We start from the raw sequence: 16,737 nt of genomic DNA, 5'->3' as shown, positions 1-16,737 counted from the left end.
CATTTATGCGATGCGGGGACGCTGCTAATATACAGCGTGTTCCCGCATCGCATCCGCACAACAGGCAGTTAATACTGCCATATGCAATACGCAGGGGGTGTCAATTCAAAGTTAACGACACCCCCAGATCAGATCGCATATCGCAGTTCGATCTGAGAGTTTGCACAGAATCGGATCGCACTAGTGTGAACCACCATGCGATCCGATTCTGCTGCAGACCAAAAAAAGGGTCCTGTGCGTGTTTCAGTGCGATTATGGTGCGAATTCAGCCATACAAACTGTATGGCTGAATTTGCACCGCATAGACATCGCATGTAATTTTAGGAGCAGTGCGCTACGATTTACATGCGATCTCTGATCGCACAAATGTGAACCGGCACTAAACCTTTTTTGACACTTGTTGCTTACAAGTAAAATCTGTATTTTTTTGCTAGAAAATTACTTAGAACCCCCAAACATTATATAGAATTTTTTAAGTAGAGACCCTAGACAATAAAATGGCGATCGTTGCAATCTTTTATGTCACACTGTATTTGCGCTGAAGTCTTTCAAACGCAGTTTAAAAAAAAAAAAATACACTTTAATGAATTTTAAGAAAAACTAAACGGTAAAGTTACCCCAATTTTTTTGTATAATGTAAAAGATGATGTTACGCCGAGAATCGTGATCTTTATTCTAAGGAAAAAAATGTGGATTTTTATTTTATCCAGAATCGTGCAGCTTTATGCCAAAGCTATCAGGTTTTCATCCCAGCCCCAATTAACTAGGCGAGGAGGACCATTTGGTTGAAAACTTGGGCAGGGGATGCCTTATCTAAGGCAAAGTTATGCTCTGCCATTCAAAGGAAATTAAGGAAATTTAGTCTTTGGAGAAGATGTAGATTCTGTTAGAATGATCATTGGGCAAAAAAACAAGGTTTTCCGGTCTGCATGAAACAATAGGAAAAAAGAGTTTCGTCCTTTCATGAAATCGGGACCAAAAGAAAGCGGCAGGCAAGTTTAGAAAAAGCCATGGCAGTATTGGAAAACAAAGGGAAAAGAGGGGTTACTTTTCAATCTCTCACAGCCTAAAGAAAAAGGGCAATGACTCCCCTCAGGTAGGAGGGAGACTGGAGGCCTTCCTTTCACAGTGGCAAGCCACAATGGACAACGCATACATCTTAAACCTAATCGCCAGAAGCTAATGAATAGAATTCAATCAAATCCCCCCAGAATGTTTTTTTTTAACCCGATTACCGAAGAATGTTGGCATGGCAGCCGCCATAACAGACCTACTCCAAGAAATAATGGGCCAAGGAGTCCTATCCACCCTATTGCAGAGGGAAAGTCTAGGGGGATTTTACTAATGTCTTTCTGAGGAGAAAGTCGTCGGGAAAATTCGGGTTGATCCTCACTCTGAAGATGGTCAACAGAACAGTCAAATACAAAAAATTCAAGATGGAAACCCATCTTCACGACACAAGAACGTCTGACTCGGGGCATTTATGTCTATGATTGACCTAAAAGATGCTTATTTACATATTCACATCAGGGAGTGCTCAAAAATCTTCCTCAGGTCTGCAGTAGGAGGTCCAAAACAGACAATCTACTTTCAATTCAACACCCTGCCAATCGGGCTATTAGCGGCCCTAAGAATCTTCACGAAAGTGTTAGCGGAACCGTTACAGACTTTGAGGGCATTCCTGGGATACATAATGGATTTCGTAGAGGCAAAAATCTTACCAGAAGAAAAAAAGAGTGACCCTGATATCGGAATCCTCCATGCTCATACTGAACCCCACAGTGTCCATCACAGAAATAATGCAGTTGTTAGGACTAATGACAGCAGCAATTCCAGCAGTGATTCAGACTCACTTGAAAGCACTTCAGAGCTTTATGTTGTCAGTATGGGACGGTCTGCATTAATCGCTGAGCAATTGTGTGAAACTGCCAGGTCTAGTGAAAAAGACCTTGCAGTGGTGGCTGCAAGAAAGGAATCTGATGCTGGGGCGTTCCTGGACGCAGGTAGACCCGTTGAGGATTACAACAGACGGAAGTGCATGGGGTTGGGGAGCCCACATGGACCAACAGGCAGCTCAAGAAAAATTGGTTCAGGCATGGGCCAGAAGGTCTTCCAATGCAGAAGAACTGAGAGCCATTTAGGAAGCTCTGCCCACCTTTGCATCCGCCATAAGCGGAAGAGACCTATTAATCTTTTCAGACAACGTCGCTGCGGTCTCTTATATTCACAAACAAGGAGGCACACGCTCAACTGATCATGCAAAGCTGGGGCTTCCTGGAAATGGTGGCCCTCTTTGCTTCCACAAAAAACGCGAAAGTGGAGAAGTTCTTCGCAATGCACAGGGATCCGAGCAGTTTAGGGTTGGATGCGTTCACCCACCCCAGGCCAGGAAAGCTCCTGTTGGCATTCTCTCCCTTCAGGCCTGTTCCAAAAGTCTTAAAGAAGATTAAATCTTCAGAAACCAAGATTATCGTAATAGACCCATTCTGGCCGAAAAACGTGGTTTCCTGCTCTTCAGAAACTCTCTTGATCACAGACCCCTGGAAGCTTCCAGTAAGGGAGGACTTACTGGTGCAAGGGAAGTTATGTCACCAGCATGTGGGCCGTCTTTCTCTTACTGCCTCACTCCCGAATTGGTGTTACTAATAAAGGTTTTTTGGAGAAAGTGATCTGCACTATCAAGTAGTTTCATAGTTGTTAAGGTTGAATAAAGACACTAGTCCATCCAGTTCAACCTGTGTGGGTGTGTGCTCATCAGTGTTGAATTTTTTTTATTTCTCCTATCCCTGTATATTGTGTTCAATAAGATGCATGTCCAAGACTCTTAAAACTATCCATACATCTTGCTGACACCACCGATTGTGGAAGAATCTTCCACATCCTTAGCACTCTGACAGTGGAAAAAAAAAACCCCAAAGCAGGTTAAGGTTAAAGCTACTCTGTCCAGATGTGTCAGTTTAGACAACCTTTTGTCTGGCGTGCCACTTTAAGAATGCAGGGCTTTTTTTGCCACATCATTTTACTTTTTAATTTTAGTGGAAAGAAATCCACAAATTTGTTCTATGCCAAAATTTGAAAAAAGTTTGCGGCTGGCAGAAAGAGAAGGGCAGGATCTTTAGGCCTATAGTTCCAGCTGTATTTGATTTTCTGTAGTGTGGTACAGATTTGGAACTTGCACCCAACACCTTTAAAGTGCAAGAGGCAGCATTGTCCAACATCCTAGACCTAAGATTAGTGGATCACACCTTGATAAAAAGGTTCATCAAAGCATTCTCAGGAAGGAGAGCACTTTAACCAAGGAGATTTCCCCCCCTTGGAACCTATCCTCAGTGCTGCAGAGCTTTATCAAAAAACCGTTTGAGCCACTTGAAGAAAGCTCTTTGAAACTTCTAACATATAAAATAGTACTCCTGGTGGCCTTGGTGTCAGCCAATAGAGTAGGTGAACTGCAAGCCTTATCAATAACAGAACCTTACTGCTACATTTTTCCGGATAAGGTCGTTCTGTCCCTGGACCCAGGATTCCCCCCTAAAGTATCCACTGACTTCCACAGGTCACATGTCATCGTAATTCCATCTTTCTGTGGACAAGCATGCAATTAAAAAGAAAACCACTTTCAAAACCTAGTTGTTAGGAGATGCTGGTTATGCTACTTTGAAAGAACCAAAGAGTGGAGAACTGTACCCAATATTTTTGTGCTACCGTATATTCAGGCCCTAGGAAAGGACTTGGTGCCTCCAAAACTATTCTCGCTAAATAGATGAAATCTGCTATCCAAGAAGGCTTTTCAATAGCAGAACTGGTGTTCGTATTTTTGAATAAAACAAAGCTGTAACAAGTCATAGCAAAGTCAGAACTCTAATGCAATACTGGTTCTGGGTCTGTGATTGAAATTACTGGGGCCAATCAATCAGAATTAGAGTCTGGAAATTGGCATTTGAGACGGTCCGCAATGACAGCCTCCATATTTCTCTGACAGCATGTTTCTTTTTAGAGCTGCAGATTAGCTTTTGACCAGAAGATGGAGCACAAGCTCTACTAAACAAGTCTACTGTGTAGATGCCACTTTTTATAATCCTCTTTAAAGGATAAGTCCACCCTAAACACTAAAATCCCTGCATCTATAGACCTCCTTGATCGTAGACTAACCCATCTAGCCCCGTAAAGAAGAAATAATAAATATAATAAATATAATAAAAATTGTGTGAGAAATGATTTGGTTATTAATTCTTTTTCACACCATTCACTTGGATGCACTATCTTCAGATATTTTGCTTTTTAAACTATGCCTATGAACGTCCAATCTTGTGCAATGATTGACAGTCTGCAAGCAGGTCCAGTTAATGTTATATTGGACCCTGAATAGCAAGCTTATAAATATTACTGTATATCTGTTGCTGATTACTGTTGGTTTTCTGGTTTGAATTAATTTCCTCTGATATAACACTTCCTGGTATGGTCAATATTGTTAAAATCGAATAATTGGATAATACGTTTTGCAAATGTGATATATTACAGTTTTGTTAAAGGGTCAGTCCAGCCAAAGCTCATATTCCACTTTTTGGTTAATACTTCAGACCTAAACCACCTGACTGTTTCTTAGGTTTTGTATACTTTATTGGTTTTTAAAGAGCTCCCAGGTCTGCACATTTAATGAGGCCATTATGGGGGAGGGGGGGGTCCCACTTCTCTTGTTTTATTATAGAGAATAGGTGAGGAAGACTTGAGACTTCCAGGTATATGGGAACCAGGCGGGGTATTGTGGCAGGAAGACCTCACTTTCACAAGGTTGAAAAACAAGCCAGACAATCGCTTAGCCCTTCTGCTCTACCTATTATTTTTAAATTGCCATTTTCCACGATTTTCATGCTGCGGTTTGTCATTTGCAGGAACATTCCGAAGGATAACTAATGCAGCTACACGACTATTCAAGGGGGATGGCGACAGTGGGAACTACTACACTTTGGAGAGCCTTAGTGACCTTGTGGAATCCATGTTTCCAACCCACCCTTCCCTAGTGCTGCTGTGGTGCCAGTTCCTGCTACTCATAGACTACACTAACTATAACTGGTGGTCCGAAGTACATCAGACGCTCAAGTAAGGCAACACTTTTTTACCACTTTTTTACCAGTTTGTTACATTCTTGTTAATAAGCTTTCTAGTGTTCGCTTTAATGGTTTTCAGGGTGGTGTTTGCTGTCTTAAAGTGTATATAACCCCGTATAAAAAACTAACTTCTGTTCAGGGTTTTATTTGGGCATGACGATTGCTGTTCTGTTATTAAAACAACTTCTTACTCTTTTTTTTATAATGATCATGTCATGCATGGTGCTACAGCTCTGTGTGACTTCTGGTTTCCTAGCTATAAAAGCTAGGCAATTTACATTGGATTTTAATAAAGTAAAACTTTATTGTGATTTTATTTTTATGTAAACTGAAAGAGGATTTTATGTGTGAAGCAAAGACTTCCTGCACAGAGTTGATCCAGCTGCTGCCAATCAAGATTGATAAATCTACAGCTGATCCATCATTCTGGAATGCTTTTCCTTATTACATTGGTTGGCAGTGGAGACACTGTGCCTCCAATTAGTCTGTGTTACCAGACAAGCTGCAGGTGGGCTATGCATCTGCACATACTTGTAGGCAGCAGAAGGAGAGTGATGACAGTTCTGCTACGTAGGATTCATTCAGACGGGCATTGACACCTGTTCCTCATACAGGCTGCGTTTATTGCAGCTGGGCGCAAGCAACCTATAAAGCTGGATGCAGACCCAGTGCCTGCACACATAGCCGCATGTTAAAATTTTACATGCATGCAGGAGCTGGGTGCTTAAATCTGGAGACTCCGATCTGTGCGGCGGCCTACACGCATGTTCGATTTTGACACCTGGCTGTGTCCATTTAGCTCCTGCTTCTGCATCCATCTCCTATATGCTGCATTGTCAGCATAGCATATGACGGGGCTGGCAGGATCAGCAAGTAAGAAAAAAAAAAAAGCCTGCTTTAAAAAAAAGTTAGTGTTGCTAAATCCAGGCCCCTGCATTCACTATATCTGGTATCCCACAGTACACAGAACATGGAAATTCAGTTATTTTAATAAATATAAACTACTAAATATCTTTTCTCATCAGCAAGACCTCTGACTTTCTGTCTGGACAGTGCTGATTGGCCCTATGCTGATCACATGCACTCTCCCAAGAAAAAAAAAAAACTCTCGAGCAATACACACCACACTGGGCATGTGCAGCCTGACTCCATAGGCTCTGTGTCAGGAAATTATCAGGGGACAGTGGGAGGATCAGTGAAGCCAGGATCAAACAGCCTTTTTACACCATGCAAATGATTAACCCCTTAGGTTCTACAGTAAGTATAACAAGCATGCTTTACTAAACGGACTGCTTTTACTGTTGTGGGTTTAGTAACACCTTAATACACACTTTTTGCTTTTGGTTGAGTTCTCTTTATAGTAATGGAATTAATTTGAACGAACAGTGGGGGAGATTTACTAAAACTGGCACACTCAGAAGCGGATTGGTTACTATGCACAGATGCACCAGATTCTAACTTTATTCTGTTCAGTTAAGCTTTGACAATAAAACCTGGAAGCAGTTTGGTTTCTATGTAGAGCTGCACAAGAATTTGCACCAGGCAGTTTTAGTAAATAACCCCCAGTTGTTCTTGCAGTAGGAGTGTTCTAAATCTGTGACATGTGGAAAACAACTTTCAGAATTTGAATTAGTTTAACCGCTTGCTGACCAGTCGTTGTAATTTTACTGTGGCGGGTCGGCTCTGTCCCGCGAAACTACATACCTGTACATCTCTTCGCGGGAGTGCGCACCTATTCGCTACTGGGGAAGCTGATCAGCAGGTCCTGCAGCCGCGATTGCCAATAGGGCACCCGTGATCGCTCCCTGTGGAGACAGAACGACGGTCTGCCATTGTAAACTTTGCAGACGGCTGTGCTGTCAGTAATGAACACAGGGATCCTGTGTTCCACTTATTTAGGAACACAGGTCTCTGTGTTCATGCAGCAAGCCCATCCCCCACACAGTTAGAAAGCACCCCCTAGGGACACATTTAACCCTTTGATTGCCCCTGGTGTTAACCCTGTCTTCTCCAGTGTCATTATTACAGTGTCCGTGCATATTTTTAGCACGGATTACTGTAGTAATGTCACTGGACCCGACAAAAATGTCAGGTGTCTGATCTGTCCATCGCAATGTCGCAGTCCCACTAAAAATCACTGATCGCCGCCATTACTAGTTTAAAAAAAAAAAGACGACAATCTTTCCCCTAGTTTGAAGACGCGATAAATTTTGCGTAAACCAATCAATATACACTTATTGGGATTTTTTTTACCACAAATATGTATCCGAATACAAATTGGCCTAAAATTATGAAAAATTTGAATTTTTTTTATTGGAAATGCTATATAGCCGAAAGTAAAAAATATTATTATTGTTTTTTTTTTTTCAGAATTGTCGCCATTTTTTTTATTTATAGCGCAAAAAATAAAAATCGCACGGGTGATCAAATACCATCAAAAGAAAGCTCTATTTGTGGGAAAAACAGGACATCAATTCTATTTTGGTACAGCGTCGCATGACCGCGCAATTGTCCGTTAAAATAACACAGTGCCGTATCGCAAAAAATGGCCTGGTAATTAAGGGGGTAAATCCTTAGGCCCCTTTCACACATGGGAGTCCGTCGGCGGACTCCATTTTTCTAAGCGGGGGATCGATCTGCCGATCCCCCGCTGAGCAGGCCGATGGCAGCTCTGTCTCCGCGCTGTCCGGAGACAGAGCTGTCAGGTCCCTGCTGTTCTCTATGGGGGAATCAGATGAGAATGGTTTGCCTGTCCGTTCTCATCCGTTCCGCTGGACGGATGAAAAATAGGGTTTCCATCCGTCCAGATTTGACGGACCAGATTGGATGTCAGCGGACATGTCTCCGCTGACATCCGATGCCTCATAGAGATGCATGGGGCATCCATTCAGATCCGCCTGAACGTTCCGCTAGTGTGAAAGGGGCCTTATGTTCCAGAAGTGGTTATCCCTCTGGATATTTTATCAAGTGTGGCTGTTTGACTGGACTCCCTGGTGCCACAGCATATGCTCCATTCTCTCTCCATTGTGGTAAGAGTCCATTCACATCACTGGGTGTCACCTTAAGTTTTCAGTTTTTGCACCAAGTCATGTTTTACTGGATTATTGTTTTGGTAAGAGGTTAATTCACCTATCACCAATCAAGTTGGTCCGTTTTACATGCATCACCTTGGGAACACTCCCCTTCAGATGGAATAGACTCCTCATTGTTTTTTGGATTTTTTCACATATGGACAATGTTTATTGTTTTATTGTTTAGTAATAGCGCACTTTTGTCATTTTCAGTTAAAACATTTTTTTCACAAATATAGTGAATAATAATCTTACAAAATGTCAAAACATGTCCCATTTCAATTCAATAAATGTTGTATCATAAAAATATGAATATGCAGAGTAGAACAATCGGATAATCCAGGTGTGCCTAATTCATTAGAAAGTGCAAAGATATAAATTGCTCAAAGTGTCCTAATGCCCAGGCAGTGCACCTAAACACCAGTGCAGCAAATTAAAAAAAATGTAAAATTAAAAGTCCCATCAAAAACTGCGTAGATGTCTTAAAATGAAGAGAAACTATTCCTCTAATTCAGTGACTTCAAAGCAGTACTGTGCTCCATCAATGTGCAGGGTGGCAACTCACCTGAAAAGTATACCTGTATTCACATACAGATCATAATACGCTTTTGTGTTAGTACACAATGTTGTCTTCCTAAATAGGCAATGCAGGGCTCACAGATTCTTCCCCCAATATACCACATGGAATAATAAAAGATCCATATAGCGTAATCATTTTGTATAAAATGTATTAAAACAAATTGGTAACTTACAATAAAAGTTACGCTCAACGAGAAGCGTAGCAGGCAGCGTCAATGCACGGCAGGAACGCTGAAAATTAGAACTTCCAGTCTCGGCCGTGACTGGAAGTGACGTCACCCTGCTCCTCCCGACTTGTTAATGCTTATACAAAACGTTGAGCGAGTCCAGGGCTCTAAGGATCGCCTCGATGGTAGCAACAGATCCAATACAGAGATCAATTCATTTTTTTAATTTGCCGCACTGGTAAGCGGGTGCACTGCCCGGTAGGGCATTTGGACACTTTCTTTGAATAATATATACACTATATTAATAAAAAGAAGAATAACCACGCTTCCCAAAATGAATAGAAGCCAGCATTAATCACAAAAAATGATAAAAAGTATATATAAGTAAAATGCAGCGCTAAAATAGTCCACAATAAATGATGAATCCACACTCAGATGGTATATGAAGCATCCATATTCACAGAGAACACCTTGACACGTGAGGATGTAGCATCACTAGTGAACAGGATTGGAACAATAAGCACCTCCACCACACAAAAAAACGATTGGCCTCTTACCAGATCCTAATGATCACTGCTCTGTGATCATAAATGCCTTGAGATCTTAATGGAGATCAGCCATTAAACAATCTGTGTTGAATCCATGATCACTCAGAGCAAGGTGGTATACAAAAGCAGCTCTCCCATAAATCGAAAAAACAAAGGGGGACAAAATAGTGCAGCACGTTCCAAATCATACATACAATCACTTAAGTTAGAGGAGGAAAAAACGTCAGCAAACCTTTTCCATAATGCAAAATAGAGAACGGAAGCAGGCTTCCTGGACCGCACGCATTACAGAATGGAACGCAAGCCGGAACATACACAAATCCGGGAGCGGAAACCATTAAAAATAAAATAAATTAAACAGCTATATATTAAATGCAAGGTACCCCATATCTCTGTTTAGAGAATAGATACCATGCCTATATCGCTGTATAAAAATTATATAAAATAATATAAGAAAATCAATTTATCTAGAAGGAAAACAATGCAAAATTAATCTAATAGTTGACCATATTAGATGACCTGAAACAAAAATATTACAGGTCATAAAATTAGACTAACCTGATCATAAAACCAAATTGACCTAATCATATAAATGACATAATGTCACAAATAAAAGTGACTCAGAATAATATATAGTAAAAAAATAAAGAATTTATATGATAAAAATGACAAAAAATCTCTATTATAGTTAAAATATAACAAAATAAAATATAATATATAATAAAAACATTTCATAAGATATATTTTCATTTTTATTTTTATTTTGGCCCAAGTATAATAAAATATTAATGGGTCCAAACTCAAACGTCAGTCACAAGCCGGAGGAAGAGTATATATTACATAAAGACAGATAAAATGATATAAAATACAAAACATGTAAAATAAATGCTAGCTGTTAATAAAGGAACTTACATCAAGGTCTACATTTAGACCAAATGGCTTGAGACACCTTAACTGATAAATCCACCTGGTTGCTTTAGTCTGTAGGGTTTAATATTGAGTTGGCTCACCCTTTGCAGCAATAACAGCTTCAACTCTTCTGGGAAGGCTGTACAGAAGTTTTAGGAGTGTGTCTATGGGAATGTTTGACCATTCTTCCAGAAGCGCATTTGTGAGGTCAGGCACTGATGTTGAACGAGAAGGGCTGGCTCGCAGTCTCCGCTCTAATTCATCCCAAAGGTGTTCTGTCGGGTTGAGGTCAGGACTCTGCAGGCCAGTCAAGTTCCTCCACCCCAAACTTGCTCATCCATGTCTTTATGGACCTTGGTTTGTGCACTGGTCCAAATAATTTGATAGAGGGGGAATTGTGATCTGGAGTTGTTTTTCAGAGGTTGGCTTGGCCTCTTAGTTCCAGTGAAGATAACTTTTAAAGCATCGGCTTACTAAGACATTTTGGAAAATTTCATGCTCCCAACTTTGTGGGAACAGTTTGGGGATGGCCCCTTCCTGTTCCAGCATGACTGCGCCCCAGTGCACAAATCAAGGTCCATAAAGACATGGATGAGCGACTTTGGAGTGGAGGAACTTCACGAGTCCTGACCTCAACCCGATAGAAAACCTTTGTGAAGAATATTAGTGGAGACTGCGAACCAGGCCGCCTTGTCCACATCCGTGCCTGACCTCACAAATGCGCTTCTGGAAGAATGGTTAAACATTCCCATAGACACACTCCTAAACCTTGTGGACAGCCTTACGAGAAGAGTTGAAGCTGTTATAGCTGCAAAGGGTGGGCTAACTCAATATTGAACCCTACGAACTAAGACCGGGATGGCATAATAGTGTGAACAGGGACTTATAGAGATCTAACTTGCTCTGACCCCCATTGGTTTTCCACAGGTTTTTTGGCAATTTGGAAAAAATTCCTTCACACCCGATCTTAAAATTGTCACCCCAGGGAATCTGCTGGCTTTACATTAGGAATATAGCTGCTGAATCTCAGATAAGCTCAAGCATATGTGGAAGACAGAAGAGGCTTCAATGTGTAGTATAATAAAGCCACCATTTATTAAAAACTGTATTGCACTTACCCACCTGAAGCATTAAAGAGGTTGTAAACCTCAGAAATTAAAAAAAAAAAAAACGAACACCTGAAAGAAAAACACATAATTGTGAAATACTTACTTTAGAACGAAGCCCCGCAGTGCCGACTGCTCACCTGTCTCACAGATAACATGTTTGGTTGCCCTTCTTCCTGGTTTGCGGCATCCGGCCATCTGATTGGCTGGAGCCGTGATGACGTCACTCCCGCGCATGCGCGCGGGAGCCGATGGGCACGGCGCTCGGAAGGAGCCGCCGTACCTTCAGAGCGCATGCGCCAGTGATGTCACTGGCTGCATGCAAAGTAAATATCTCCTAAACCGTGCATGTTTAGGAGATATTTACAGTACATATAGGTAAGCCTTATCATAGGTTTACCTATAGGTACAAGTTGCAGAGGAGGGTTTACTTCAACTTTTAAACCAGCGATACAAGCAAATGGGGCGCGGACCTCGGGAGTTGGTCTGTGCGTGATGGCGTCACAAATGCGGCTCCACCCATATTTTTAATGATACCACCATTATTGAATTTAAATGAGTCACGTGTTTTGACATTTTGTAGGATGATTTTTCACTATATTGCTTAGTATTTTTATTGGTTTTATTTCCACGCCATTCACTCTTATTTATTCAACATTTGTGTGGCAGCAGTTTCCTTGATTAGATTTTTTTTTTTATAAAAACATTCTATATTTGGAATGGCATGAGTGGCCTGCGGTATCCTTTAAAAATATTTTTAGTGTTGATCAGAGTATGCAATGGTTACAACCTTTGTGGTGCGTTTTTTGATCTCTGTCCCCTTGGAAAGCTTTCTCTTTCCTGTCCTAGGGAAACAATCGGAGGTTAAAGTAGAATTAAAGGCAACACTTTTTTAGGTTTGGATAGAGTGGAGAGAGATTAGAGCCCCTGTCAGGTTTTTATTTCTGCCTGTTCCCCTGTTAAGGAGATTTACCCTCTCTATTTGTCTGGTTTACCATTATCATTGAAAGAAAATCCCAAATTTTGGGTTGTCCCCAGAAAAGTAATAGAGAGGAAATATTCCAATGGGGACACTAGTTCTGGTGACCTGGGGGTTCCTCAAAAAATTCCCTTAATTTGCAGGGATTTCCTCTCACTTCCTGTTTGGCTATGGGACAGGAAGTGAAGGGAAATCTCCACAATGAGATACTGATGGCGAAAAAAAAAAGAAAAAAAAATCTGACTGGTTTTAACCCTCCCTTCCAAAAATGGATAAAAAAAGTTTTGCCCATAGTTCTACTTTAAAGTCTTTTCAAAGTGAGATGCCATTAAAACCCTTGTTTCCATTGGAAGCATTCTCCTTACGTTCTCTCTACAGTTTAGTGACAATTGTAAAATATTGGATTTCCCATCACCGTCTGTACTGGTGAAATAGATCTCTGGGACAATCTAAAGAGGGTAAATCTCCATAGGTAGGACACTATAAGGAAATCTGGCTAAGATACTTAACCCCTCTCCATTACACCGATCTAAAACTGAAAAAAATATATAGCTCGGGCCATTTATAAAAGCAGACTGACACAGGAGTGTTTACTCCACACTGCTCTCCATTTTGTGAGTAATTGATACAAATAGAGCATAGTATGGGGATTGTGGTATTTCCTGCGTAAGGCCTCTTTCACACCATATGTCCAGAACAACTGACACGCAGAGACACTAGATTACATCAGTTTTCATGCGAGTTTCAGTGCATTTTATACACGTTGCAAATTTCTGCGCAGAAAAAAAAATCTGCATTTGATACCAGTGTTGTGAACAGGCACATAGAGAACATTTGTGGGTTTTTTTTGTGTGTCTCTGCACATGATGTGAACGAGCTCTAAAGCTGCAGAGAGAACTCTGCGATTGCAGCACTAACCAGTCACGTGACCGAGCCCTCCTCCCACTGCAGGGCTGCAGCCAGGACAACGTTTTATCAGTGAGAGGATTTGGGGTTGGAGGTGGGGGAACAGTTAGTTAGGGAGTTCTCTACTTTAATGCAGGGAATACATTAAGGTAATAAACAGTTAGACTTTAGATAGAACCACTTTAAAGCATCAGTATGACAGTAGTTTGGCCATACCGGCCTTTCTAAGTTGACCCCTAAGCCTTTTCACCAGATAATTTGTAGAACTTTCTGTCTTTTTTTTTTTCTCGCTTTGTAACCACATATGAGTACTTGTCTTAATAACAGAAGAAGAATTGGTGCATGGCGTAATGAGGAAGTTTTACCATTTAACACAACCCTTATTAGCAGAGGAGGAGGAAGACCAGTACATGGAATTGTGCGCACAAATCGAATATGACATGCGTCATTATAAATACAATGTTTACTCCTACACAGTTACCACCCAAAGTACAAGTTGTTCCACCAATTTATACATAATTACTTGGTCCCATATAATTAATTGGGAAGCCTAACGAGTTATTATTATTTGCTGCTATGGTTACCACCTTTCACCTAATGTTCAGCCGGTTATTTGTCAGGAAACACTTTATGTAATTCAGCAGTTTCTTCAGTTAGCCTTGTGGATGTGCAGATGATCTTCCTGGAACAATGTTCAGATTTTTGTTACTTGGTTCATTTTGTTTGTAAGAGTAACTCTCAGCGACTTTGGCGGACGACGGATAAAAATCACTTTAGCCTCTCTTGAATAATTTTGGTTAAAGAACATGTGAAAGAAGTCTTCTGATTTACCAATAAATGTATTTTATCTCATCTCTTATAAAGAAGTTTAAGTAAACTCTTTGCCACTTTAAAGCTGAACCTACAGAATCCTGCAGTGAACTTGGAGGCAGCCCTCTAGGTTACTGAAGGCTGCGTAGGAACCCATGTCTTTCAAGGACCTAGGGCCCACCCCTCTGTGACGGGGACCTATGAGAGTCATGATCCGGGAATGGATTCAAGCATAGGCTATATATAGGAAGCTGTCCCAATTTTCCCCACTTAGTGAGGAAATCCATGTTTTCCTCACTTATATACACTTCCTGATCCACACCTGTGAGCTAAAACGGGGAATACCTACGCCGAGAGGTTATCCCAGTCCTGTAGGCTTTTGTCCTTCTCGGCTCTGCAAGGAACATATTTCCCTGGAATTTCAAGACTGCCAAATGCAGCATGCTATTAGGGCTCAATTCCTGGACCCTATTTTCCTTGAGGCTGATCCATTTGAGTACCTTCTGTCTTCTAAGGTCTTGGGGGAAACCTTTGTCTTCCTTATATCTCTGTTTGTCTGTGGCCCATGACACCAAATCTACCTGCGCTTTTGACAGATGGCGAGTGGATATTCCCATCCTTAATTAGGATAAATTGGATGGCTTTGTCTATCCCTATGTGACCTCCATGATTTCTGCTCAAGATAGGTTTATACAACTGAAATTCCTAGGGCATACTGTACTCCAATGACTGGCTACTATTTACCTTCAAGTGGACCCAAAGTACAACAGGTGCACTACTGAAACTGGAACCGTTTGGCATATGGTATGGTCTTGTCCTAGACTAATCAGTGGTTGACACTTTGAATGACTTATGTGGTGCCCTTGTGCCCCAAGACCTACTTGTTTTGCTACTGAGTCATAACGAGGATATTGAGGGTGATGGGTATGCCAAGCTCTGTCTTACTTTTACCTTATTCTTTGCGAGAAGGGAGATCCTGTTACGATGGAAATCCACTGACCCTCCTACTCATGCTTCCTGGTGTAAGGCAGTCAATTTGGTGTTGCCATTATACAAGATAATGTATGCGAGCAGAAACAGTCCTAAAAAGTTTGACGAGATATGGTCCACTTTGATGCATATGGTCAGGATTCCTTGGTGGATGTTTTGACCTTTTTTATTGTGCTACTTTATTTGAGCTACTCCCATCCCCCCCCCTCCTTTTTGTCCCCTCTTACCTCTCCTCCTCCCTCCTACTGTCTCCTTCCTCCCCCCCCTCCTTACTAGCTAGCACTAACAAATCATCTGGGGTTTAATGTCTTTAATATGTTTATTACAATGCTGCTGTATCACTGTACTGTATGCCATGCAAGATTTTCTTTTATGGATTTTATATACCAATCTCACAGTGTCCTTTACCTTGAAATTTTTTCCTTTTGGCTGTATTGCCTTCTTGCTGAATCTGTACACTCTTCCTTTGCACATTGCCACTTGCAAGTAGCACCACCATTAACCGTTTGCCGACTATATAACTTAGTACGTGATCCTGCACTTCCGTGTCTGGGGTGCGCATTCGCGCTGCTGGTTACCCGCTCTCGCTGTGATTACACACAGCGGGAGCTGATCTGCGAGTTAACGCACTTCCCACACAGTACACAAGCACTGACCAGGCACACAGTTAACCCTTTGATTGCCCCTGATGTTAACCCCCTCCCAGACAGTGTCATTAGTACAGTGATCATGCATATTTTTAGCACTGATCACTATTAGTGTCACTGGTCCCTAAAAAGTGTCACTTAGTGTCCGATTTATCTGCTACAATATAGCAGGCCCGCTATAAGCCAATCAGATGGACGGAGGACGCGAACTAGAAAGCAGGACGGCCAAACATGTTGGCCATATCCCTGATGAGCTGGCGGCACTGTGATGCATACTAGCTCATTATGCCTTTGTCTTACAGGGTTTTTTTTTTTTTTTTTTTTGGGTTTACAACCTCTTCAATAATTGTGTATTACATCTCAACATGAACAATTCCCCATGCTTTGTCTCTAAAAATGTTTTAGGCACAGACAAATACTTGTTGATCCTGCCCTTGACTCTGCCTTTTTTAATTTTCATAATATAGTCCAGCAGGGGAGAATATCGGCAGCGCTGACAGCACTGTTTGGGATTTTAGTGCAGTACAGGCAGTGTTGTCAGATCAAATCAGAAAGTTATTTAGATTTCTGGCAGTATCAGTAGGTACACTAAATATAATCTGAACAAAAACGATATGGTCCTATGTCAAATTATGCCCAACAGTGGCACTAGCTATGCAGTAACGTGAACAGGTGTATACCTACCCGCGCACCAGGAACCATTGGGCTATATAGTCCCGTATAGTATACTGTAAATGTCAAATTTAGTGGAAAACTGCATAACCCAAAGATAGAGTTGGAGGTGTCACACCTTTGGCTCATATAACTGATCTCATAGTGTCCATATCTAAAGCCTCATACACACGCATCGAAAATCGGCAGGGAATTTTCGTCCGACGACCGATCTCCCGATTTTCGGCTTGTTAGTATGATGCTTCCTA

At 41.4% G+C, this 16,737-nt stretch overlaps 1 protein-coding gene across 1 annotated transcript in view; it reads left to right on the top strand.

Annotated features, from left to right (window-relative positions):
* HTT (huntingtin) overlaps positions 1 to 16,737 on the top strand; it is a 427,987-nt gene that overhangs the window by 252,779 nt on the left and 158,471 nt on the right. Inside the window, exon 40 of the mRNA XM_082256463.1 lies at positions 4,890 to 5,097. Within this exon, the coding sequence (XP_082112589.1) occupies positions 4,890 to 5,097 (208 nt within the window). The remainder of the gene's footprint in view (positions 1 to 4,889; positions 5,098 to 16,737) is intronic.

This window comes from Pelophylax lessonae, assembly GCF_965119305.1.
Source record: "Pelophylax lessonae genome assembly, chromosome: 1".
NCBI lineage: Eukaryota > Metazoa > Chordata > Amphibia > Anura > Ranidae > Pelophylax > Pelophylax lessonae.
Note: the sequence above shows the minus strand (reverse complement) of the source record. Positions and strands in the feature narration are given on the sequence as shown.